Here is a 26,792-nt window from a genome sequence, read left to right as displayed (position 1 = left end):
CTCTCTCTCTCTCTCTCTCTCTCTCTCTCTCTCTCTCTCTCTCTCTCACTCTCGCATTGTGTTTGACAGCATGGGCAACAGAAAAGCCTGGAATGATCATCTACTTTGTTTACATATCTACACAGCCAGTAGGTGGCATCATTAGATACAACATTTATTTAATGTGTAACTGTCACTGTACTTTATAAGTACTAAGGGAAGTCACAACAAAAACATAATTACTGTACTAATCAAAGATCACCTGAGTAACCCTGTGGCTTTACTTGAGTATTTATTTATAACACATATCTATACTTATAAACTTACAAATATCATATATGATATAAAACAAAATTCTTATTAGCAATGTTTAAATACATTGATTTACTCTTTTATTCTTTTACAAGTTTCTACAAGGACTCCAGATTCAAATAAATTTAATTTTCTGGAAGTTGATTGATTTTCTTTGGACCTTAGGGTTGTCCGAGACACCAATCCTGCAAGTTGTGGTATTAGATTGATGGACTGAAGTTTGTGTGCACACACATGGATGAAGAGCATACATTTCCCACCTTTTCTCTGGATAAATCACATCGCCTCACAAGTAACACAAGATAACGGCGACATATAAATCTTCTATGCTGAATCTATAAAACACCTTTGCCTTGTGTTCTTCCTTTTTTTTTCTTTTTTTCTTACCCTCTGAAACCGAATATATAAGACTAGTTTGTATCTCGTGCAGTTATTCAGTACAGGTCAAGGAACTGGAGCGATAATATTTATGAACTTCTTATCTCTGTGAAACTAGCAAAGACAATAAAGATGAGGAAGTGACTCAGGGTCAGGCAGGTTGCAAAAAGCTGGTCAGCTGAAACCTCTTTAGCCTATTAGCTTCTGTAAAGACCAAACTCATTCATTTATCAAGCCCTCGTATCGCTCCCTGGTGGCAAGAGTTGGGCGAAAAAAAACATATTTTCAAATGTGTAGATTTTAATGTACAGAGTTGGGGTTTAAAAATGTAGGTGGCCGCTGGTAGCCTAGAGGTTAGTGTGCGCGCCCCATGTACGGAGGCTCTGGTCATCCAGGCAGGCGGCCCGGGTTCTGTGGCTCCTTTCCTGCATGTCATCCCCGATTTCTGACTCTGGCCACTGTCCTATCTCTAGAGAGGAGGCATAAAGAGCCATCTGCTTGTCAACAAATGCACGTTGTCGGTGACTGGTAGCCATAACAACCATGTGTTTTAGGACAAGTGTAGTTGCACTCCGAAACCGTCGGTCGGCACCAACCTGAAATTCCTACATACTGTTGCTTTAAGTTTTTGGCTAGCGTAAAGTACAATCTGAGAAATTGGGGGGAAAATAGGAATTTAGCCAGGTTCTTATGGCCGAGACGAAAGTTCTGGACCCAACAAAGTCATTTGGGATTATTTAATAGGGATCCCAAATTTCTTTACTAAATGATCAGCTTCCCAATGTGTGAATGAAATATCATCAGCAGCATGTTTATCTCCATTTTCAACTGTTGCTGGTACATACAAATCTGCTGATCTTACTGATTGTTCCACAACATAATACAAGCTTTTTTCCCCCATGTCACTCGGTTGCATCACTTTTATGTTGACCAAAGAGCAAATGCAGCAGCAGTCATTTCCAAACAATAGACTTTTCCCTCCGTGTGTGTCCACTGTAAACAGGACAGGATCCAACTGCATCCAACCCTCTTTGAATTGAAATCACTGCCACAGGGTTCACTGATTTTTTAAAGCTAGTAGTTGTACATGCATGTAGATAGAGAACAACATTTAATTCTTCTGTAGCACATGATGTTGAACTTTAGCTGTTGATTTACAGGCAGATTGTAGATGTTTAACAAGAGGAGGCGTGTTAGCAGCACCAAGGACAGAATCAATCTCTCACTTGATCTGTCAAAGTCTCTCTGCTGGCTGACAGTTTCCCTCTCCTCACCTCTCCTCCTCTTTATTCTCTCCACCCCTAAACAGCTCAGAGGCAAGCTTTTGATCAGCTCACACTGCTAATCTCAAAACTGCTGGAGCCAAATCCTGCTGCTCTGACTTCTGGTCAGCTGAGGGTAGAAGTTGTGTTTTAGTCTGGAAAGGTTTTTCACAGTTTGGAGTCACCATGGTGGAGAGCATGGACCTGGAGAACCAAGAGAAGCGTTACTGCATTCGCACTAAGCATGTTGGCATCATCTGTGTGATGCTGGTGGTGTGCTCTTTGGCTGTGGGCCTCGGGGTGGGTCTGTCCGGGTCAGACACATCCCCCCCTCCAAACCCAACACCACCAGAGCCTACACAGCCCCCTGCGCCCGACAGAGGCCCCTGCACGCCTTCCACTGTCTCCAGTGGGGACTGGAGTAACTTTCGCCTGCCTGAATACGTGAAGCCGGTCCACTATGACCTCCATGTGGAGCCCAACTTTGACGACGACACCTACACCGGCACTGTTGAGGTTCAAGTGGAGGTCACCAAGGTGACCCGCCACCTGTGGCTCCACATCAGGCAGACGTTTGTCAGCGCCCCACCACGGCTGAGGGTGCAATCTCGCCAGGGGGGCCAGAAGGAGGTGGGGGTGAAACAATGCTTTGAATACAAAAAGCATGAGTATGTGGTGGTGGAGGCCACCGAGGATCTGAAAATCACTGGACCAGGAGAAGTGTACGTGCTCAGCCTGGACTTCCAAGGCTGGCTTAACGGCTCCGTCGTTGGATTCTACAGGGTCATCTACAATGAGGAGGGGGTCGAAAAGTAAGTTCTCTACAGAAGCCTTTTTTACTCTGATACTGATACATTTTGGTTGTTCTCTCAGGATTTCGACTTTAACTCTTTATTTCCTTTTCATTTGAACCTTTAGCAATAAGACATGTGATAAAATGACCAATAAGAGATCCCCTCACTGCCCCACCATGCTAGATCTTTATTCAGCCACATTTTCCCCAAATTCAGTCTGATTGTGTGCTTCTACTCTGAAGTCGCTGTGGTCCTAAAGTTGCTTACATATTAATTCAATTCTACGCAGATTCAATCTTTGGTTGTCTTTGAATAGTTTTGAATGTCCTATGAAAAAACATATTCCAAATCTCATCTTCTTTAAATTTAATTATTTTAAAATTCAGGAAACATTTGACCAAAAATGTCATAGAAAAAGTTGCAAAACTGAATTTCATATAGAGTTGTCTTAAGCAGACTTCAGATTCATTTCTTTATCAGAAGGCAACAATCAGGCTGACGTTTCAGATAAGAGGACTCTTTGTTACTCTGGACCGGTGCATAAACCAGACCAGGTTTCTCTCTGATGTCTGATGTAACAGTTATGGTTATATTTGTCCGTCTGCAGATGGAAAATGACAACACAGCATTTTCCTGACAGACCAAATAAATCACACTTGTTACTATTTAAGCTTGTTTATATTATAAATCATTAACTCCCAGCAAATGTATCCATAAATCATTCTAACGGCTGTTTGAGTTGGCTGGTTAACTTTCATTGTTATTCTCTAAAGACAAGGTTCATTCTTAACCTTTGATATAAACATTAACAAATCAATCTAATCTATATCTTGGTTGTCACAGATGTGTAATGGTTTAAATCGAAGGTGATACTGAGCTGCAAAATCAATCAAAGCTAACTCCATCTTCTTAGAAAGTCTGAGAAAGAAAACGAAAAAGCTCCAGGCGGGTCAATGGACAAATAAAATCCCTCTTAATGCAAAAAATACATCTCGTTGTTTCTGCTTCTTACCTTCATCTCAGCTCAAATGTCCACAAAATTGAGTTGTTTTGATAGGATTAGAAAGTCCCTGATTGTGACCCAAATAGTTTTGTGTAGTAATGCAATGAACTCTTACAGATAAACATTGATGTATAAACATTATTATTATGCTTTTTGACAGGTTTCCACAGGGTGGGTAAGGGTATATTCAGAGTTAAAACACTTTGGGTCTTAAGTCTTTAGATCGACTGATACAGACCAATGATGCTGAATCTGAAAGTACAGGAGGACAAAAAAAACTACTTTCAGAAAATACAAAACCCTGAATAACTCCATTTATAGTGACATCCTGCCTTAAATATATACACACTCAGCGAAAATATGATAGGTTACGTTATGATACATTGCGATGCAATACAATAGGATATGTTAAATGTTGCAATGCGATGCGATGCCTTGTAATAAGATATGACACAATATGTTAAGTTATGATATGTTTCGATATGATACCATGCGATATGATATGACATTACTTTATCTCATGTTGCATGAAGTTGCGTTACTTTTCGTTATGATGCCATGCGATGGTATATGATATGATATCATACGTTATTATGTTGCCTTACCTTTCATTCCAAGTTGATAGGATAGACTTTATTGTATTATCTGTTTTGGACTCGACTGCTGCACACATGTGACTCCCGAACAGTATAAGTGTTACTAAATTTAAAAAAGCAAACAATATCCAAACATCCAGTTATTTGGGCTCAAGCAGTTATAGTCCAAATAAGACTGTTTCCATTGTTTGGGTAGGTTAATCTTACAATCATCAATACCACACTGACAGCTAAGGAAATGTCCTCCCCTCTATTTTCCTTTCTCATTTTTCACACAACCATCTGGAGAATCTCTTAAGTGCACGCTCGAAGGAGTTTTCTTTCAATGGGTACTACTGAGTAATGAGAGCTGGCTCGACTGAATCCGCCTTAAATGTTTGCCAAAGTTGGAAGTATGCTATTTTATAGAGAGCAGCTGTGCTCAGCTTGGATTCGTGTCAGTTATGATGGATGGTGCATGTTTGGACTGCAGAAAAAGAATGACCAACACATCCTTAGAAACTTTTCAAACAGCCACAGTACAGATACTTACCCCTCTTCAGTTCTGTTTGTCCATATTTTCATTGGCTGGCTGATTTGTGGATTACGCTGCACAAGTGGGTTTCAAAAGTGAGATTAATTCAAACCACATTTTAAGTCTTTGGGGAATTACAATGAATCAAAAGATTTTACCTTTGTAGTATCACTTTGTAGTTTAGGTTTGGGTAAGGGTCTTTACATTTATAGCAAACACTGTCCTGATTGAGTTCTTTGGGTCTGCAGTGTTTGGTACTAAATCATAAAAGCTCTGGACAACAGGCTTTTTCAGGGGAAGTAACTGGTGCAGAATATCAGGGGGTAACTGTAGGTAAAAAAAAGATGTAAAGCCTCAGGTCTCTCTGCATTACTCTGTTCTTTATTTGATCACCAGAAAGATCGCAGCGACCGATCACGAGCCAACAGATGCTCGTAAGTCCTTCCCCTGCTTCGATGAACCCAACAAGAAGGCCACCTACAAAGTCTCCATCACTCATCCAAAGGGGTATGGAGCTCTATCCAACATGCCACCAGAGGTAGGACTCAATTCATAAACACAAAACACTTTGAAAGTATAGATTTTCACTTTAAAATCCTGCAGGGCCAAAAATGTCTTCATCCAAACTGTGGGCAAATTAGATTTGATTTCTCAAGTGAGATCATCAGGGCGGACTGTGTGCAAAGGTTTCAAGCCATCAGTTGTAGTGTATCCAGACATCATCAAAAGTAGCGGTGCAGAAATCTTCCATCACACCATGTTATCTTTGATGTCCTCCATTGTGCTATGCTAACAGCAGCATGGGTTCTGCTCTGTTCTGATCTGATGTACCTTTCTCACTCATGTCCTCATTTTTGTCAAATAGGAATTGATGAAAGAAGACACGAAACCCGAACGTTAGCGTCATGGCATCTAGCGAAGAGAAACCCTACCACTAACCCCTAACCCAAGGGACAAAGAGTCTAACCCTAACACTGACACTACGTCTTAACCCGAGCCTAACCCTCGGGCCGTCTGAACAAGGCCATATAAATAAATCTTAGCACAAAAGTCACCAGAGAGAGTTTAAGCAGGGGTGTTTTTTTTAATCTTAACCTTGTCAAAAGTCAAAAGACACTTAAAAGAAAGAAAACTCTTCTCCCTGACAACTGATGTCGCTGGAAACTTGTTTACCAACACAAACAGCGGATGATTATGTACTAATGGACAGGCCAAGAGGTACCTATTATACCATATAACCCTTATTCTGACTTGTCACGGCAGGAACAGAACAGGCTTACAGTAATTAATTAAATTAATTATTGCTCTGTTCTGTTTAAGTGGCTCAGTGCACCAGAACAAGTAGGAACACACAGTCTGGAAGGGATCCAGACCGGCCCTGGCAGTAAGTTGCAAAGATCAGTTGTTGTAGTTAAGGGCCTACTAATCCCTCCAGACTTTCACCTTTGGGAAGAAAAACAACCTTCTGACCCCCACATCTACTCAGTCATTGATGGAGAGACAATCTTTTGTGCTAAGATACATTTTTGGGACTGAACACAGTTCTGGGTTAAACAGGAAATCAGTTTGTAGTTGGACCTACAGACAGGACAATATGTTCTACTTGCAGTCCTATTGAAATATACAGCACAAAGGACAGAACTCAGAGAGCTGAGGACCATTACTAGACGTGGACAGATGCACTCAGACAGGACACCCAGACGCTTTAATTTCAGACCTGCCAACAGCCAAACCTCAAAGTGTTGTGAGGGCACCTGACGGACTGTGATTTTGTGTAGCAAGGGGGTTGTTAACTGCAAAACAGCTGTTATAGAAAGCAAAACAATAGGATTATAGCCAATTATGACTGAAAATTACATTACTAAAGGGTTTAAGTTATTTCCAAGAAAATAAGTGGTGTCATGATTGGTTTGATAGCTCTAATGTTTAGCAATAAGAAATGATGGGGAGGAAGAGAAGCATGGCCTGGTTTTACTCTTTGTCCTGTTTTAATTGTGGATGCTATACTAATTTAAAAGCAGTAGGGCTAGTAGTAGGGTAGTAAGTCAATGAAAAGAGTCTCATTGGTTGGGTAGTCTCAGAATAAAAAAGCATCAAACTCCATCATAAAGAGGGATCTTTGACGTTTTGCTGGTAAGTTAAATGCGTACCCTGTTAAGTGGAAGGGGCATGGCGTAAATTCCCTGATTCCATTAGACAGCACCCTTCTGAGCATTTGCTACTGAAATTGGATAGAACCAATCACCAGATAGATGTCGGGACATTTGGGATGGTATCGATTGGATCGCTGTAAACTTGAAAGGCTTTTTAAGTGGTTGAAAATTAACAAACACCCCTGAGTGCAGGATGAGTCCACAGACATTTGAAACATTTCACAGGAAGAAAAACCACAGTTATTTGATGTAAACATACTCAGGTAATGCTTTATTGAAATATATTTGTTTGGAACAAAACTGGGGATTTTTTTATTAATGGACACTATTAAAGACAACTATTGGCTCAAACTAAAGGCTCCCAATTGTGTAAACAAATATTTTGTCTGGGAAAGCTGTTCTATACTAGCACACACAATTATTAAGTCCTTGCTCATACTTTGCCATTACAGCTACTCACAACCCAGTTAGACTGGTGAATGTTTGCTGAAGGTGGAAAGACACTGATTTTTTCCCATGGTGGCAGGGAAATAAAACAAAAGAGGAAGCCAGGCTTGGAGGGAACACTTTGAATACTAAAAGCAAAGGAATCAATCTTGTGCCACTGTTTATAGGCTGTGGGATCCACCCAGCTCCATAGTCTGAGTGACATCCACATTAACCCGTCTTCTGCATCTCCAGGGACCCCCTGAGGAACTGCCTGGCAAACTCAAGACCTCCTTTCAGATGTCCGTTCCCATGAGCACTTATTTGGTATGTTTTGCTGTGCACCAGTTTGACTTCCTGGAGAGAATTTCCGCCTCAGGAATTCCTGTGAGTGTACCATTACGTTTTTCTTTTAATACCATCATGTACATTGAGTAGTAAGTGTTAACACAAGATCTCATTTTAGATTTATACTTATACATGTGCCCTTTTGTGTTTTATCTCCCTGTGCCGATACAGTTGAGAATCTATGCTCAGCCAACTCAGCTGAAAACTGCAGAATATGCGGCCAACAAAACCAAGGACATCTTTGACTACTTTGAGGGTTATTTCAACATGTCATACTCCATCAAAAAACTGGGTACGTGAAGACAAACTCTTTCTTTATCAAGGGGACACCTCAAGACCCCACTTCGGCACATAAGCTAAAACTTAAATGTAATTAACCTTTTATTATGACAATCACAGCACACCTCACCCAACTCATCAAATCCAACAGCTTGTTCAGCCGCCCCGATAGCCTCGATATATGACCATCATGTGTCAGCTCAGCAAGCACGGCCTCCGCTGAATAAATATCCAACATCTGGTTGGACCAATCGGCAACCTCCAGTGTTGACAAATTAAGCAAATGCAGAAGGTCAAAAAACTGCAGTTCATCAAGTGTCCACTTGAGACTGGCTGGCAAAGCCCAGGAAGTCACATACACACCCATTCAAAATGCCCATTTTTACAGCAGAAATAAAAAAATGATTGTGGTCTAATAGTGCATGTCTTTATTGGCACACACTGAACAGGTTTGATGTTTTTTTACAACTCGTCCTTTTTGATGATATTAAGGCTAAGAGTCATAATAAGGGGCGTGTCTGATCTGACTGACAGGCGGGCAAGTTGTAGCTGTTTATCAGGAGGCTTAAGGCCCACCTCAGCTCCATCTCTCTGCTCGATACAAAAGTTAGTTTGAGTATACATTTCCAAAACGGCCAACGTGATCGATGGGCTTCAAAAGTTTGCTTTAGAGGCCCATGGCATGGGTGACATCAATGTGACAACATTATGTTACTGACCTCACCGGACTCTCTGTGTGGTTCTTATCCAGATAAGATTGCCATCCCCGACTTTGGTACTGGTGCCATGGAGAACTGGGGCCTGATCACATACAGGGAGACCAACCTACTGTATGATGAGAACCAGTCTTCCTCCATCAACAAGCAACGAGTGGCCAGCGTCATCGCCCACGAGCTGGTTCACCAGGTATCCGCTTAGTTATAACTTATCCTGCAAGATAATAAAACTCATGCCGTAATCTTTGACATGCCTATATATGGAACTTGGATGCAGCTTTGGGAAATAACTTGCTAGACTTTTACACCTTCTAAAATTAAGAAGATCAAAACATAAATTCAACTGTCATCTCATCTTTTAATAAACGTATAGCTCTTTGGAATTACTTCATCTCTGATAATGCAGTAATGCTGCCATCTGTGACACTCAAAATGTCCTGCAAATTTGTAATGTAGCCATTTGATGCACGCTACCAGAGTTCGCATAGCGCTAGTTATAATCTGCAGTCCCTCGGCAGACTTTGCAAACATATCTGGAGGGTTAAATTGAATCTGAACACGTGGTCACTTCTCAAGTTGTCAACTGGACTGTAAACAGAAAAGAAAGGCTTGGCTGGAAAGCGTTTATGTTTAACTGGTGGCAACATCTGTTTCACCAAGGCAACAAACATTGACTGATGGGCTCAGAGATTGGTGTTGAATAGTTTGTCTATAAACTAACCTCCATGACTGTAGTTTCTTGCAGGTTTATCCAGTCATCTCACTCGTGCTTTGTTCAAGAGTACCTTTATCTTTATGTTAGACATCGATGGAAAGATTGACAAGAAGAGCTCAGAGTTCAGAGATGTAAATGTTTAAAATCCTTTTATGTGGTTACTGTTGAGCTTTTTACGACATAATCCAGGAACATTTCTTTCCTTATATCAGCTGTTTCACGGTGATGGGAGATAAGAAGCTTTGAGCCAGTCAATAAAGTGAACCGTTAACGATGTACAAATAGTCTTCTGGACTGAAAAGCTTTTATGAAGCACATGCAGAACGATAAACTTTAAACGGTTATTGTAGACATCCTGTATACATGTGTAAAAAAGGGCGAGTTACTAAAGTGGAAACATGCAGACCCTCAATTGTCCTGTGGAGTCAAAGATTATTGTGTCCCGTTTTTTTTGGTAATTAGCTTTCATTTTATCTATCCACAACATCCGTACTAACTTTAATATTAATTCAGCCTTTTCAGTATTTTAAAAAGTTGGCTCTTAAACTGTCATTATCATTATTATAGTTTGGATTTTCTACATTCACTTGGACCAGGGACAGAATCATAAGGACTTCCTTAAAAATAAACATACAGAAATAATGCCTCTCAATCCTTTACTTATGTCTGACTATCAGTAGAAAATGGCCCTCTTTCTGGATTTTGGTATTGTGCTGTGTTCAGGGTGTTTCTGATGTGTAGACGTCTTGCAGTCTACCATTGAGGGTCTGATATGGTTAAGGATATGATAAGGTTGCTTTGCAGCAGGAAGTGCAGCGTTGTTATTGATTTTTAGATAAGATAAGATAAACTTTATTGTCCTTCTGGTTAAATCTTCTCTTGGCTCCAAGCTGCTGCTTCACACCAAACACTGGGACTGGCTTACTGCACATCCATCACTGCACTTAGGAATAAACGTGACTCAATTGACCTGCTGAGCATGAGACAGAACTTCTAAATAGATAATAAAAGTAACGTACTTTCAATCGTTAAACCAGGTTGGCAAGTAAGATGATTAATAGTCAAAACTCAATGCCACACTTCCTAATAAAAATGATTAAATGCTACTGATGGTAAATATCTTCATCAAGGAGTATGGAATTGTTAATTAATTACAGCCCTGGGGTCGTTGACCTGAAGGAATAAAGTCAAATCCAGAGCTCAGAACATGTTTAGATAGATAGATAGATAGATAGATAGACATACTTTATTGTCTGTCCCAACAGAGACATAAATTCTCCTTTGACAAGGCTCGAACAATAAACACAACTTACATTAAAAACATAAAGTGCAGTATAAAGAGGACTTAAAAACAACAGTTTCTAAAAAGGGGGGTCTATTTGATTTTGTTCAGAATGGTTATTGCAGAGGGAATGAAGGATTTTTTGTAGGTGTAGTTCCGGGCCAGAGGGACTTTGTAGCGTCTGCCTGATGGCAGTAACTGGAAGGAGTGGTGGAGGGGGTGAGAGGGGTCCTCTGTGATCAGGGTGGCTCTCCTGATCACAGAGCGATTATGCAGTTCGGAGAGGGTAGTTTGTGGTGAACCGATAATTTTGCTGGCCTGATTAACGGTGCGGGAGAGTTTGGTTTTGTGTTTGGTGGTGAGGGAGTTGTGCCAGGATGAGATGTTAAAAGTGAGGATGGATTCAATAAGTGATTAGTAAACCAGAGTTAAAATATGTTTGCTGACATGAAAAGTCCTTAGTTTCCTCATCAGGTGGAGTCTCTGTTGTGATTTCTTGTAGACAGTCAGCATGATGTGAAAAACAGAGACAGGTGTCAAACTCTGTTCCCAGATATTTAAAAGAAAGAACCTGCTCTACAAACTGACCCTGGATTGTGAGCGGTTGGAAGAAAGGTGATGGTGTTTTTCCTCTGCCCCCACAGCACAACTCCTTAGTCTTTGTGATATTTAGCTCCAGTGAGTCTTCACCAAAAGTCCTGACCAGGTTGTTGACTGCTCGCTGGTATTGAGTCAGGGCAGTGGTGTCAATTAGTTTTGAATCCATGTTTGGTTTTCATTACTCAGATTATACCTCAAAGACGATGTGCATCAATCTGGATAAAAGCGCCTGCTAAGTGAATTGTAGAATTCAGTTGTAGACAAGATAGCTGGAAACAGTTTACAAAAGAAAAGTGTGTTGAAGAGTAGGTGTGTGAAATGTTTTCATTTTATTAAACTGGCGTAGGACCGTTCTAGTGTTGTAGTACTCAAAATCGGTCTTGAGACCAAGACTGTTCTCAAGACAACAATTTGAAGGTCTTGGTCTCGTCTGGCGACTTCCATCACTGGGCTTCAAACACTTCCTCAGAAAGCAATGGTTGACATCACTGAGATTATGTCCGTGTTTTATAGTGTTTATGGTAGTAACCCTGTGGATGCCAACCTTCATATTTGGTTTTGAACAGGTTGGTATCGGGTCTGAATGTCCAAGAGCAGTTTTCAACCATATTTTTATTGGCTTTTTACCTTAAGAACCTCTGGCAGGTTAACTTATTCATACAAATGCTGCATGTAAAGACATTTCCTCCCCTCAAACTCATATATGACATGTTTCTCCAGTGGTTTGGAAACATCGTGACCATGGATTGGTGGGATGACCTCTGGCTCAACGAGGGCTTTGCCAGTTTCTTTGAGTACATCGGTGTAGAGAGTACTGAGCCCACCTGGGGAATGGTGAGATCTCCTCATGAATAGGCACAATACACATCAAAGTATTGATCATACTGAGAGTAAAAAGGTGTGTTCTCTTGTGGTATTGCAGCGAGACATCATGATCATCAGTGACGTACTTCCCGTCATGGTCGACGACGCCCTCCTCTCCTCTCACCCGATCATCGTAAATGTTTCAACCCCCGCACAGATCACCTCAGTGTTTGATGGGATCTCATACAGCAAGGTACTCAAAGTTCTCACACAGTAAAGGTTTTAATGATCTGCCGCAAATACTCTTTGTAATGAACATGATCCATCTTTATCCAGGGAGCGTCCATACTCAGGATGCTGGAGGACTGGATCGGAAAAGAAATGTTCAGAGACGGCTGTCGAGTAAGTCAGAGACGATTCATGACTATATGTAACAATGGATGTCCATCTTCTGATTAAGATTCATTAATGTTTCAAATGAATGATATATTTTTGTTTTTCTCGTCTTTCAACAGAAATATTTGAAAGACTACCACTTCAAGAACGCCAAAACAGAAAACTTCTGGGCATCTCTTGCAGATGTATGTTTAAACTTTTTCAGCTTAATACTCAAGTTTGGTGCAAAGCCTAAAGGCAAGAGTGCTAGCTAAGTGTACTGTAAGAGTAAGAGTTAATGATTATGAAAATTTGGGCGACATAGGCAAGGTTTGAGCCTTGCGCTAGGGTCCCCCTATAGGGCGGCAAATATCTCTTAGGGGACGCAATGCTTTGTCTGAGGTGGTCAAATTAGATTATTTTAATAGGAACCAAAAACACACTTTAAGCTACCTGACTCCACTGAAGACATACAGCCATTGTGTTGGAGTCTATTTTCCATTACTCTCTTAATTAGTTAGTTTCCACTTATGTGAAATCATATTTTTGCATGCATACTTTCTTTTAAAATCACTAGAGTAACTCAACAACTCAAACAGCTCCACCAAATCGGCAGTGAAATATCAGCAACTCAAATGTTTTGCAAAGTAAAATGACTGTTTTCTATGAATTCACCCAGTTAACAAGATGTGTCCCATTGGTTCAACCTTCACAGAAACAGATATAAAAGGTTACTATTGGATTGTTTTCACTCAAATATTCTCTGCTTACGCTCAGATATGAAGTGCAAGCAGGGACTATTTAAGAAGAAATGGTACACAATCTAAAACCAATGATTCATGCCTACTCTCTAAATAGAAAGACAATGCAGTACTCATAAGAAAGAAGAACAAAAAGTGTTGTAACCCAAGTGTGTTTATATCTCACCTTAAGCTTTGTTTTTTAATATTTTTGAGTATACGATTCTTCCTCTCTGTGCACAGGTGAGCAAGTTGCCAGTTGCACAGGTCATGGATACATGGACCAAACAGATGGGTTATCCAGTTCTGGACCTGATAGTCTCAGAAACGAATGCCATGTTGACCCAAAAGCGTTTCCTCCTGGATCCTAAAGCTGATGCCACCCAGCCTCCTTCACCTTTTGGGTCAGTGCAGATACCAACCTACCCTTTTAACACAATATTTTATGGTTGTATTTCACTACAAGTGTGATTTTGTTACAGGTACAAGTGGTCAATTCCAGTGAAATGGCACTCAGTGACTACCGATAAAAATATGTTGGAGATGTTTGACATGAGCAAAACAGGTACTGCACTCAGATTTAGATTTGTATTGAAACAATGAAAGAGACATTATCAGGACAGAAACATCAAATGTCACCTCTCTCTTATTGTAATACTGACACATTATAAAATAAAACTGTTCAGCTAAATCAAAAAGTTTGACATAAAAGTCAAATAGGTTTTATTACTTAAATCCATGCTGCAGAATAAATGTGCATTTACACTCACCTTAGAATAAACTATTATCATGGATTGTGTCAACTTTTAGAGCAACCTGTCATGAACTATTTGCCCAACGTGGACGGGCTGCTGAAGGTGAACAATGATCACATCGGATTCTACAGAGTCAACCATGACAACAACATGTGGAATACCATTGGTCAGCTGCTACAAAGCAACCACACGGTAAAAGATGTACAAACATACTACCCAACACATTTTCAGGTTCATTTGAAATCTTGGTCTGTTGGTCTCGTTTGATGCTGTTGATGTTGCTAACCCTTTTCCTCTGCTGTGAAAAGAATGACACTGAATGGGTGGACGCTATAAAGACCATTTTTTTTATCTTTTAAGAACCAACTGGTGAACAGAAAATATAATGAAGCAGTTAAATTACATGCACGGAGATCGCACTGGCCATGCACCTGTGACTGGACATAAACGCCATTTCCCCTCCACCCCCATCCACTCATTAGCGCATTAGTACATTTTCCTGAATATTTCCTGCTGTGTTCATACATCGGCTCACTCGATGTCGTGCAGAAAGTCTAACCCTTTTGGTAGACGTGTGCTATTGTATTGTTTCTTGCTTTATTACTGTAAGAAACAATTTTACCCTTATCAAATATTTTTTGTTTCTCAAGGTTTTACAACTAAATTATCTAAATCTCTGTCAAACCCTTGTTACTTTTCCACTGCCAAAAGACACATCCTTAAACTTAGAGGAAGAATGTGCAACATTTTTCACATAAATATAGCAGAAATTCAGCCGGTTGCTGGCTCCTCCCCTTGTGTATAAAAGCTGTTTAATAGAGGGACTAGAGAAAAGAAGAACATACTGTACTCACCAAACAGCAGTTTGTTTTGGTTTAGAAGCATCTACTGGATCAAAAAGTCGCACATTCTTCCTTTAATACCCTTATGACACAGTTTCTCTCTCAAACAGGAGTTAGATCCGGCTGATCGGACCAGCTACATTGATGATGTTTTTGCTCTTGCAAGGTAAAATCTCACCCCAAAACAAAAAATACACATTGTAAACCTTCAGTCATTTACACCTGTTGGTAACACTGTGTTATTTCATCTTCTAGGGCAGACATTATAGATTACGGTAATGCCTTTAACCTCACCATGTACCTGAACAATGAGCAAGACTACATAGTGTGGGACCGAGTGGCCTCCTCCATCGCCTACGTTCGGGACATGCTCTCAGGACCAACTGTACTCTACCAAAAGTTTCAGGTGAAGGGACCGATGACTCCTCTTTTTATTTAGCTGTCAAACTTTAAAGAAAGAAAACAGTTCACCTTCAAATTTATCAGTTGAGAAAGATTTGAAAGCTTCATGTTGGCTTAACCATTTTTAAGATTCACACAATAATTTTTTTAAAATATTGTTTTTTCTTTTACAGTAATACCAATTACCTAGCCATGTATAGAAATTGTCGTGTCAGTCTTCTGGTTGATGGTTTTAATAGTTTTAATTGTGACACAGTCTATGTTGCAAAAACCAAGAACAACTGCAGAAGCTGAAGTTAAAATCGGGTGTAGTGGTACAATAGAAAGAAGGTTATTTGAAACAGGACATTCCTTCATCCTTCAAAGAAATGACCTGGCGTAGTAAAGTTCCCATGTGCTCGGCCAAAAGACTGATATTACTTTTAACCAGAAAAACATTTAAATGTCTTAGAGATGGTGATTAAACCATGGATCACTCAGAGAGAAGAGTATGTCATCAGCGTATAAAGAAATCTGTTATGTTTCATGTCTCTTTTAATGTCAGTTATCTGGCCTGTCAGAGAAGGAGACCCCAAAGTGGGACCCTGTTAGACTTTGATTGATGATATCAATAGTTTTAACCTTTATACAATCCCAGATCTGCTTCTGAGGTTCATTTAATGCAGCGATAATTACATAGCAAAAAGCAAAAACAAGAACAAAAAACATAGCCTGTTTTTCCCTTGAAAGAAAATAATTGGGGAGTTCGATTTGTATAGCTCTTTGTTGTAACTCAAGAACCATGTTTTCCTTTCCAGGAACTGTTCAGAAGACATGTTCAAGCGATCTCAACAGAGCTCGGATGGACTGATAATGGGACACAGACACAAAGGTACAGCAGGAACAGAGCCCAACACAAGATATGTCGCTTACAATAGTCCTGATTTGAAACTTTGCTCTCTCTACGAACGCTTAAGCATCTGTAACTTACCGTTCTATGTTAAATACATGGCAGGTTACTGAGGGAGACTGTCCTCAGCATTGCGTGTCAGATGGGAGATGAGGCCGCTCTGAATGAAGCCTCTCACATCTTTGACCAGTGGATTTCTGGAGCTATCGGGTAATATCATATCAAGTGGAGAACTGGGGTCAAAATGTCTTAAGACATTTGAGCAACCCAAAGTACCAAATCTGCAGGTTTTTGATTGTTTTTTTGGTTTGCAGTGATGTAGCAGTGAACTTGAGGCTGCTGGTTTATCGATACGGCATGAAGAATTCAGGAACTGAAGAAAAGTGGAACACAATGTTCCAGAGGTACAAAGACTCGACATTGGCTCAGGAGAAGGACAAGCTGCTGTACGGTCTGGCATCTGTGGGGAATGTGGAACTCCTTTACAAGTAAGTTTAAAGACTTTACTCTGTACTCTTCTTTTATGTTTCCACTTGACAACGTAACTCGATTTCACATGGTGCACCTTTTTATGTCTGAGTTAAGAGCAGATTTGAATAGAGGATGACAAATGTGTTATGTCCAACAGGCTGCTGGAGGCATCTAAAGATGAGACAGTGGTGAGAAGTCAGGATCTGTTCACTCTGGTTCGGTATGTGTCTTTAAACCCACTGGGCCAGAGCATGGCCTGGGACTGGACCACACTCAACTGGGACTACCTGGTCAAAAGGTGAGTGCACCATGGTCTCTGAATTGACAGCTAATCGTAAGGTCACGACATCACAAAGACCATAACATGTGTCACTTAATGTCAAAACATTGAAATTCAAGATGCACAGTTACCATCATTCACTAAATGTCATTGAATGACTGAACATTTTTGGACTGATGGTAAAATAACTTAAAGACTAATCAAATCAAAAGTGTGTTTTGATGTATTTTTCCAATCATGATGAACTCTGTTCTGTCTTAACAGGTACACCATCAACGACAGGAACCTGGGCCGTCTATTGGGTCGAATCTCCACCAGCTACAACACAGAGCTGCAGCTGTGGAAGGTAAAGACTGGCCTTTAGAAACTAGTCCTACTTTATTCTCTCCTTTTTGAGAGTAAAGCAAAGGTGTGGGTTTAGTCACTTAGTTTAACTTGGGTGGTTTCCACAGGTTTTTATGGAGATGTTTATGGTGCCAAAACAGTTTGTAAGCCGTGTCAATAGATCCACAAATGTGTAAAAGGATTTGCAAATGTGTACACAGATATACAAACATGCACAGGAATGTATGAATGGCTGGAAAGTTTGAGTGTTTTTGCTCCAAAAGATGAAAAAACAACTCCAGGATTGCCTATCGATAATGTTGCTTCACAACTGTCTGCTCAGTATGATCCAAACAAAGATTGCTCTAGGTTTCTTGTAATACATTTCTACTCCTGCAGATGGAGCACTTCTTCAGTCTAACACCTGATGCAGGCGCTGGTGAGATGTCCCGGAAGCAAGCGCTGGAGACAGTGAGGAACAACATCGAATGGAGAAGAGCGAATGAGAAAGAGATCGAATGGTGGCTGAACAACATCGCCTAAAAAGACAGAACGTCCCCTGCAGCCGCCTGGACTTACTCACAGATTTCTTACCACTCTCCAAATTCAGGATGTGGCTGAGTTTGTGCTCCTTTTGAAGGGCCAAAGACTAGATAACCGTTTAAATGTTTTTGGTTCTTAATGACTAAGAGGAACAAAGAGCTCTAGTACATTGCTTCTGACCTCAGCCAGGGTATCACGCTTTGGTGTTTTAATTCGCCTGATCAAAGAACATCCACTAGAAGTTCTCGTCTTTGCCAAAGGCATGCACAGATAGTTTCTCTTTGAGAAATTAAATCAAAACTCTGTGGCACACTGAAAATAACTTTACTGTATTTAATTGTGAATGAACAACGTTTCGCTTGTAGCCTCCTCAGGTTCGCCCACCAGAGGAACTTTTCATACAGTTAAGTTTCAATGTGCCACAGAGTTTTGATTTATTTTTCATGGTATGTTCCTGCAACCGTGCACACCTGAGAACGTACAGGCTGTGCACCGGGCACCCAATTGGCCATAGATACTCTATGTTTGACAAAATAAGGATTCCTACTGATATCAAGATTTTTGATGATAAGACAATCATTTTCAAAGCCACCAGACTCCAGTGAAAAAAGCTAAACTTTTACCGTGCAGAACTCAAGAGTCGCTTTCCCACTGATGCCTCGATTGGTCAGTTTTTTTGTGTTATAGCTTGGAAAACAAAAACTGCGTGGATAGATCGAATCATTAAAAATACCAAAGCCAACATACTGATTGAAGCAGGGGTGGGCCAGAAGTTCTTGTGTTCTGCAGAGGAAAATGGTTGCATTTTAATATGAAATGATATGAAATCATTTCTTTAAAGTGTTGTAGCGGGACACAGAATAACAACCTGAGTCTGTAAATGGCAAAAACAAGAACTTTTAGTGGACGTTCTTCGAGTTAAACTGCAGCCACTCAAGCCTGTCTCATGACTGCCAGCTGAAGCGATCTACTGCAGATCCTCATCATCATTTAGACCTCAAATATATGAAAATAAACCGCTCTAATCTTCATATTTGTAAACAGAAAACCAATGCAAATACTACTTACATGCTCTTCACGCGTGCACAATACACACATAAAGTGATTTCTTACATGAAACTTGCTTCACAAAGTCTGCATAGTTTTGTTTCTTTCCCACTGTCCGTTATTAAGGACACAATCAGACGGGCATGTTGATATCTATTTAATGTACATTTATCCGACAGTCCCTGAACGTCACCTCACCACCACTCCTTGTACAAACCGTTTTAAATACAAGTTCTTGAATGTTTTTGTTGTTAAAAATTGAAATCTTTTGATATTTTCAATAAGTCATGTATGCAAATGTTATTTTGGATTGAATTCTAATGACCGTAAATCTCAGCTCAAACTTTGTCTCTTATGATGTACGTGCAGCGTGCAGGATAGTCCAAACAGTGTGAGGGTTATTCTGCCATGATTGTTCGACCCTCCTGTGTTATTCTGATGATGTGCTCTTCCTGATCTTACTTTCTTTCTTGTGCCTTTGGTGTTCAAATGGAAGCGAGGGAGTTTTAACTTGAATGAATACATTTTTACTGAAATAACTTTGGTTTCTTCACCTTTAATTCATTTTATTGAAATGGTGTGAAGTGATGAAAGATCACATTACAATAAAGTGCTGTTAAAGTCGTTCGGTGTTATACTGCCACACAGAGGCTAACTGGAGTCACTACACAAAGGGTTAATGTGAGAAAATGGGTTTTAAGGGATAACACAGAGAAGCTAAATATGAAGGTATTCATGTGAGGTTGCAATTGTTCTCATTTGGAGATTTGTAGGCCAAAAACGATGACGTAAAGTCACAAATTTCATATTTAACCCTGAAAATGAAAATACTTCACTATGTCTTTGCAAAGCTGTGAATGGCTTGTTCACCAATGTCAAAGGGAAGTGCAGACACAATGTTGTTACTTTCTTTTTAGAATTACTTTTGTCTTTCTAATTGGAATGTATCTGTAAACTAAATCTGTACAAATTGAAGGAGCTTGGAGTACAGCCGTTACTCCTTCGCATCGAAAGGAGTCAGTTGAGGTGGTCCGGGCATCTGATCAGGATGCCTCCTGGTCGCCTCCCTCGGGAGGTCTTCTGGGCACGTCTAACTGGGAGGAGACCCCGGGTTGGATCCAGAGCTTGCTGGAGGGATTACATATCTCTTCTGGCCTGTGAACGCCGTGGGATCCCCCAAGAGGAAATCCACCGCCATCGTTCTGCTTCATAAAGTCTCTTCAGAATGTGATGGGTGACATCACTGAGACGACGTCCATGTTTGATACAATCTATGCTCATGATGTCATGCTGAATCAATCTGCGGAAGTCATTCCAAAACCTCTTGAACCTATTTGCAGTATAGACCCCTTTAATATTCCAAACTTTGCCCAGGCTTAAAAATGTTGTTTGGTTTAAAGAGTGTTGAGTTTAAAGACTCAGTCAGTGAGATGGATAATACTTGAAGAATTCAGACCACACAAAGAGAGATTTTCATTGTCAGTTTGTTAACCAGCACACCAACAACTACAGCGGCACAGCAAGTGAGATTTACACAGTAAACACCACAGTGCATTGCAAACTGAAAAAAAAGAAGCTACAATGGAAAGAAAACAGTCAGCCATTCATGTTATAGTCCTACCAATCTTCAGTGTTTACATGGTTTTAATGTCAGGAGTACTGACACAGATACGCCTCACTGGGTCAGAGTTTGTTGGGAGATCGTCATGGGAACCTGGGAGTTGATCGTGATTCGCTGCCTGGTTTGACACCTGATCATACCTGTGATGGCTCTCCTGAACCTGCAGGAACAGAAGATTTATGTCAGATTGAATTCAGCATACACTCACAGCAAGCCTAAAGTCCAGCATGAAAACAAGACGTGTGCTCACATGAACGAATATCAAACTCACTTTTTGTTGGCGATGACATAAATGCACGGGTTGTAAAAGGTGGAGGACTTGGCGAAGAGTGGCGCGATGATAGCCATGGGGGCGGGGATTGTCTTTGGGTCCCCAAAAGACGCCCATAGACACACTATGGAGTACGGAGACCAGGCCACGAGGAACATCACAACCATCACTACAGACATCTGCAGGCCACAAACACAGCAACACAACTTTCATATCATATGAAAAGCATAATGTTGGTAAGGAGATCGGCTAAATTATAAAAAAAAAAGGCATTTTAAGAGTCCAAGAAGACATGGGATAAAAGGTTGTCACTCCTCCATGCTTGTTTTCTTGATAAAGCATACACACGGTAAGTTTAATATTGTTGTTTTTAATGTCAGAATCTGAAAATTATGCCATTTGTGTTCCTCAAAATTGTAAAAAATGTGGGATGCTGGTGGCACAGTGGTTAGTGAATGCGCCCCATGTATGGAGGCTACAGTCTTCCAAGCAGGAGGCCCAGTTTCAAATCCCACCTGTGGCCTCTTTCCCGCATGTCATTCCCCTCTCTCTCTCCCTGATTTCCGGCTCTGTCCACTGTCCTATCTCTCGATTAAAGGCACAAAAAGCCCAAAAATAAATCTCTAAAAATTGCAAAAATGTAATTTGGTGTGAAGAATAAAATACTGCTCAGTTACTGTGCAGTTACTTTGGCTGTCCAGTCCTGACTCTGCAAGTAGAAAGACCCTGGATGCTGACGTACAGTAGTTCCATTATTTTTACTGCTCAGTAATTCACTCATTTCCGCCCAGATATCTGAGATGTAACTTGAAGATCTCTGTTAATATTTGTGTTAATGTGTGACGTGTCTTTTGACAGAAGCTGATTTCTTTTTTTAATCAAATAGTCATTGAATAAGCTTAGACTTTTAAAACTTTTCAATGGGAAAAGGTGCACTAGTCACTTTAAAGGGCTGGAGGCTGTATGAACGTCTTCTCCACAAGAGGAATATTTAATGACCAACGAGAGAATCGATCTCATTATGCTTCAGCTTTTACCTTAGTGACGTCCATCTGATCCGACCAGTCGATGTTGATGCTGTCCAGACAGTTGCTGGCCTTGTATCTCTTCACGGTTGCCGACACGTTGTAGTAGCAGTAGAACATGACGGCCAGAGGCACCACGAAGTTCACGGCAATCACCGCCATGGTGTAAGAGACGAAGGAGCTGTGGAGGAGAAGCAGAGTTTATTTTTTTATCAGAAACACATTAACAGCAGCAGTCTGTTGTTAACTCACGCATCGTTCTGTCTCCAGTTGATGGTGCACGTTGCTCCAGTGGGGTCAGGGGCGTAACCGGCCCAGCCCACTATGGGCATGGTGGACCAGAACACAGCGTTCAGCCACGCTGCCAGAATGAGAAGGTTGTACGACCGCCCCGTCATTTTCTGCTCTGGAAAGAGAAAGAACTCATCTTTACAATATCAATATAACTGACTTCTGACTTCATCTGTAGGTAATGAAGAGCAACAGGAATGAATGTGTCCTCCTACATTAATGAGGACATATTGTGAAAAATCCACTTCTACAGTGTTTTTAAACATATATTTGGGTAACCTGAGTGTCTACTGACCCACAATATGTGAAATAAACCCATCCAGTCCTTTGTTTGTGGTCTGCACAAGTTTTACAACACAGAGAAAAATGAACCGTTTCAAATGTGCTCTCCTTGTGATGTCACAGTGGGATTCTGGTAAAAAGAAAAATCCCCTCCCCTGGTATCTCCACCCATGGACTCCACCCCCAGCCTAGAGCAAAACTTTTGCGCAGCTCCGCCATTTTTATTCTCACTAGTTAAGGAGTGATGTCTACCAGGGAAACTCAGGGGGGGCTCATTGCATTTAAAGAGACACACACACCAAAACGGAGCGTTCTGAGAGAGCTGGTTTATACAGGGTCACAAACCTCCTCTGGTGCTTGATTCATGTTATATTTTGACCAAAGCACAGCTCAGATGTTTCATTTAGACCACAGGGGACTGTTTGAAAAGGTGGACAAGGGGTATAATATGTCCTCTTTCAACCATGCATGAAATGATCATAAATCATGGATAATACGTATAAATTGTGTTCTCTTGTTGTAAATTGTTACCGAGGATTTATGTACCTAAATCTGGTCTGCAGATGGTGAGGTAGCGATCGATGGCCACCACAGTCAGCAGGCCGATACTGGCCATTCCAAAGAAGATGTTTAGAGCTGCATAGATCTGGAGACAAAGACAAAGAAATTCAAATGTGAGGTGTATTTCTTAAACTTGAATATTTGTAATCCAAAACAACAATATACCGTGCTATTTTTGCGAGAAAGGTGCTTCTGTAATGGTTGATCTTTAAAAAAAGCCTACAATGATTACATATAGCACAAAGCTGGCGGGAATGTCTTAACAATTTTTAGAGACCACCCACAGGAGTAGCAAAGTTGCACAGTAAAGAAGTCTTTAACGACCCAGTGACAGCATTGGGGTCCTGGTTTCCAAGCTCCACTTCCCCCTGTAGATTAGAATCACATGTCTCAATACTACGGAGCGACAACAAGGACTGAAGGGAAAAAAAAAACTGCATAATCTGCAGTAAGAATCCAAACACGCGGCCGGCTGCAATGTAGCAGCTGAAGTGAACGTGCCTCAGCTGCTCCAAGGTTTAGTCTCAAGTCCAGCTCAGAGTAAGTCACGTTAGTTGTTACGACATTTTAAGGTTTTGGAAAACATGCACGAGACACGAGATAACACGAGTAAATAAATCAGTGTGCAGCCTCTCTCACGTGAATGTGTATGATGGATCCTAAAGGAAAGTTCAAAGAGTAGCGTTCCCTTTTTTGAGCCACAGCTGCATGTGGTTCATTTCATTATTTTGTGCTTTTTAAACGTTTTTTTCAGTGTAACTCTAAGTCACTCTGTCAGTTAAATAATGCACATCGATGGGGCGTAGATAAAACCCACCTGACAACCTGTGTAGCCAAACTTCCAGCTGCCGTGCAGGTCAGACGCAGCAGACATGGGATAGCCGATCCCAGCCACTCCGATGTCGGTGAGCGCCAGGTTGATGATGATGTAGTTGGTGGCGGTGCGGAGCTCCTTGAACTTCACAAACATGAGCAGCACCACGATGTTACTCGTTAAACTGAGAATGCCTGAGGAGAGAAAACACGACAAACTGATTCAATATGTGGGAGATATAGAGACAAACATGAAACACTTAATCCTTTATTTTGTCTAATATCCACTGACTGCTTCAGATGAGACTGAACACATATCAACCTTAATGAGCCTGAGCTCTGAACTTTTTTTATCTTGTTTTTGTTTTATCCTGCAGGTCATCTTCATCTGCCCCTCATTCATTCACTGAAACTGTGGCTTCATTTAATTTAGTCCACATTAAGGAAGTTATTCACTAGATATTATGGATCTCGTGTCACTACCTGCAGGCAGCAGCTGCACATCTGTGGTGTAACCGTCTCCCACTGTCTCACATTGGGGGAGGATTCATTAATAGTTTGGCGGTGAAAGCCTTGTAAGTGACAGGCGGATTTCTTTAAAATCCCAGCAAATTTTACATTACAATTTAGCTTTTAGTTTTGAACAGTATGCGTTAATTTCCTCCCCTTAAAAAACCCAGTGGTAGTTAGTTTAAACTTTGTCTTTATCCCTCAGAGAAACTAGGCTAGTAGTTACTGGATGTATCTCAAGTTATGAGTATGTGTGTAGCCATTGTGGAGGAGAGACTCAGGACAGTAGCTACTGTAGGCAGGCTCTGGCAGATAAAAGCTTCAGTCATATACTATATATAGAATATTGACTTAGCGTCCAGACTGCTCATAAAACTTTAGATACAAATAAAAATAACGAACAAGAAAGAGAGAAACAGATTAAAATACAACATGTAGATGCAGAAATATGTTTCATATTTATGCCAATAGTAAATCATTTTGATGCTTTGAAGGTACATCAACTGCATTGCCAGAATAAACATGACTTCCTTTAATCTAATGTTTAATGTTTTAATTTGTTATTTATGTCTGTTCACATCCTTTAGGATAGCCTCATTGTTGCAAGCTAAAAAAAACACACACACACTTCTGGGAAAAAGCCACACCCACTTCCAGTTTATATCCGAATACAGATAATCGTTTGGTTGAACAGATGAAGCTACAGATACAGATAATGACATCTCTGCACCCCCCTATCACCAAGACTATCAGTCCAGGGTCTATCCAGGGTGTAGAATGGGATAAGAATGGCTGGAACTATACATTAATGTTGTCTCAGCAAGTAACACTGTACAGTGCAATGCAGCAAATAACAATATGTGTATGGATACCTGAGTTTGACACATTAAAGTGTTGGCCGTGAAAAAAACATCTATATCAAAATGAATTTCATTCTGCATCTTCACACCAATCAGGCCCAAAATCTGACCAATCACAGTGAGCAGCCTATTGATTTGTTGTCTAGATAGCCAGAAAATGATGACGCTAGAAAAACAGCATTGGTACCTCGACATAATGAGGTAAATAAATCTGCTGTTATTGTAAAAACCATTTAAGACCAGATCTCAAGAAAAAAACTGGAATTAACTTTTGGTGGGAAAACCAAATGAGTCGAGATCTCAAGAAAACACCCTGATAGTGCTCTTATCATGGGAAGATAACATTTTTACTTTGTTACACCAATCCCCATATTCTTCACAGCTTAATGTTGAAGGATTTAAGGCTCTTCAAAGCACCTTTGTTTCATTATTTCAACATACTAGATGCTACACAGAACATAAATCTGAATATTCCACTAAAAACTGATTACTTTGTTTATTCACCACATTAAGAATCTGTGAATAAAACCAGTGGAGGTCTTTTCTGTGTTACCTGCAGTGAGGAGATATCCAGCCACTATGTTGTGCTCCAGTTGGGTAAAAGCACTTTTTCCTCCGTAAGGTACGTCTGAAATATTGATTCCAGAGTCGATCCCCATGTTCTCACCCAAATGACTCAAACAAAACAGAAAAAAATGACAGATGGCAAAACTGAGATGAAAATAAAAGCAGATTCTGACAGAAAAAGAGATGCAGAGAGGCTGTATTGCAAACTGCTTCTTCTAACTAAAACCTGTAGGGTGTTGTTGTTGAAAGGGAGGGGGTGAAAGTGGGGGGCGTAGGGTGAAGAGGATTATTACATACCACCGCTCCCCCGTCCATAGTTATTAGGAGGCATTCTGTAAGAAACACGGTCGGCAGAGCTGCAGCACGGAGGATTAACACTCACGTGGAGTTTGCTCATTAGCTTTCACATTACAAAACTCAAGTTGTTTAATGCCTGAACCTCAGACTGAACACTGTTTACCACACAGAGGTTACATACTGTAAGTAAAACCGGGTTACTGAGAGGGAACCTGCAGAGTAATTGTGTGACAATACGTTACAAAAAAATTTCTGTCCTGTCTTGTTCAATGACACGACCTGTTTTTAGAGACTGATTACAAATACTCAAATTAATAAGGGTTGTTTGAGGTTACAGTAACTGTTAACCACACAGGCCTCTTTTCACATAAAACAAAGCAAAACTGAAGAAGGCCCTGTGGTAACAACCAGACGCTCCAACATTAGAGGACTGGTTTAAAATTGGTCATGAAATTTAAATCATGGAGAGAATGACGTTTTCTATAAAATGCATTCAATGAAATTTAAGGGATTGTGGACCCGACTTACTTTAATTACCTCGCTAAATACTGAAGAGATTTGTGAGTGCATCTTTGTGGATAAATGAGTGAGTGTGACATCATTTGTTTCATCAGAGGTTTATGTTTTGTTCACAGTAAAATGAAAGGGAGAGCAACAGCTGGAAGAGAAGATTTTGTTTAGACATGGCTTCATATCTGTACAATGTCTGTATCATCATATATTTGTCATATATTTGTGAAGTCATTTATGCACATCTTTTGAATTCCATTTTACCCCACTCTGACTTTGTGCATGTGTGTGATTCAGTCTTATATGTTTCAGAAGCATTTTTTCATACATTTTCACAGTGTAAACCAAACACAAC

At 40.5% G+C, this 26,792-nt stretch overlaps 2 protein-coding genes and 1 long non-coding RNA gene across 3 annotated transcripts; 2 read left to right on the top strand and 1 right to left on the bottom strand.

Moving 5' to 3' along the window:
- Positions 1 to 1,898: 1,898 nt before the first annotated feature.
- On the top strand, positions 1,899 to 19,804 carry enpep (glutamyl aminopeptidase). The gene is made up of 20 exons (XM_061063462.1): positions 1,899 to 2,743; positions 5,235 to 5,376; positions 7,673 to 7,804; positions 7,937 to 8,057; positions 8,796 to 8,950; positions 12,078 to 12,191; positions 12,280 to 12,414; positions 12,498 to 12,563; positions 12,677 to 12,742; positions 13,520 to 13,680; positions 13,759 to 13,841; positions 14,087 to 14,223; positions 14,984 to 15,039; positions 15,129 to 15,279; positions 16,073 to 16,146; positions 16,270 to 16,374; positions 16,479 to 16,652; positions 16,793 to 16,933; positions 17,180 to 17,261; positions 17,639 to 19,804. The coding sequence occupies exons 1-20, from the start codon at positions 2,118 to 2,120 to the stop codon at positions 17,780 to 17,782; spliced, it is 2,865 nt and encodes a 954-aa protein (XP_060919445.1). The 5' UTR covers positions 1,899 to 2,117; the 3' UTR covers positions 17,783 to 19,804.
- Positions 9,857 to 10,819, top strand: LOC132993565 (uncharacterized). The gene is made up of 2 exons (XR_009676488.1): positions 9,857 to 10,661; positions 10,765 to 10,819. It is a non-coding gene; the product is annotated as an uncharacterized LOC132993565 (long non-coding RNA).
- Positions 19,805 to 20,470: 666 nt separating the features above from the next.
- Positions 20,471 to 25,906, bottom strand: rrh (retinal pigment epithelium-derived rhodopsin homolog). Its single transcript, XM_061063464.1, has 7 exons — positions 25,617 to 25,906; positions 23,698 to 23,888; positions 22,866 to 22,965; positions 21,999 to 22,152; positions 21,759 to 21,927; positions 20,722 to 20,900; positions 20,471 to 20,610 (listed from the first exon to the last, which is right to left on the bottom strand). The coding sequence occupies exons 1-7, from the start codon at positions 25,720 to 25,722 to the stop codon at positions 20,505 to 20,507; spliced, it is 1,005 nt and encodes a 334-aa protein (XP_060919447.1). The 5' UTR covers positions 25,723 to 25,906; the 3' UTR covers positions 20,471 to 20,504.
- Positions 25,907 to 26,792: the final 886 nt, after the last annotated feature.

Source organism: Labrus mixtus, chromosome 18, assembly GCF_963584025.1.
Source record: "Labrus mixtus chromosome 18, fLabMix1.1, whole genome shotgun sequence".
NCBI classification, from domain to species: domain Eukaryota; kingdom Metazoa; phylum Chordata; class Actinopteri; order Labriformes; family Labridae; genus Labrus; species Labrus mixtus.
This window is presented reverse-complemented; position numbering and strand designations above follow the sequence as displayed.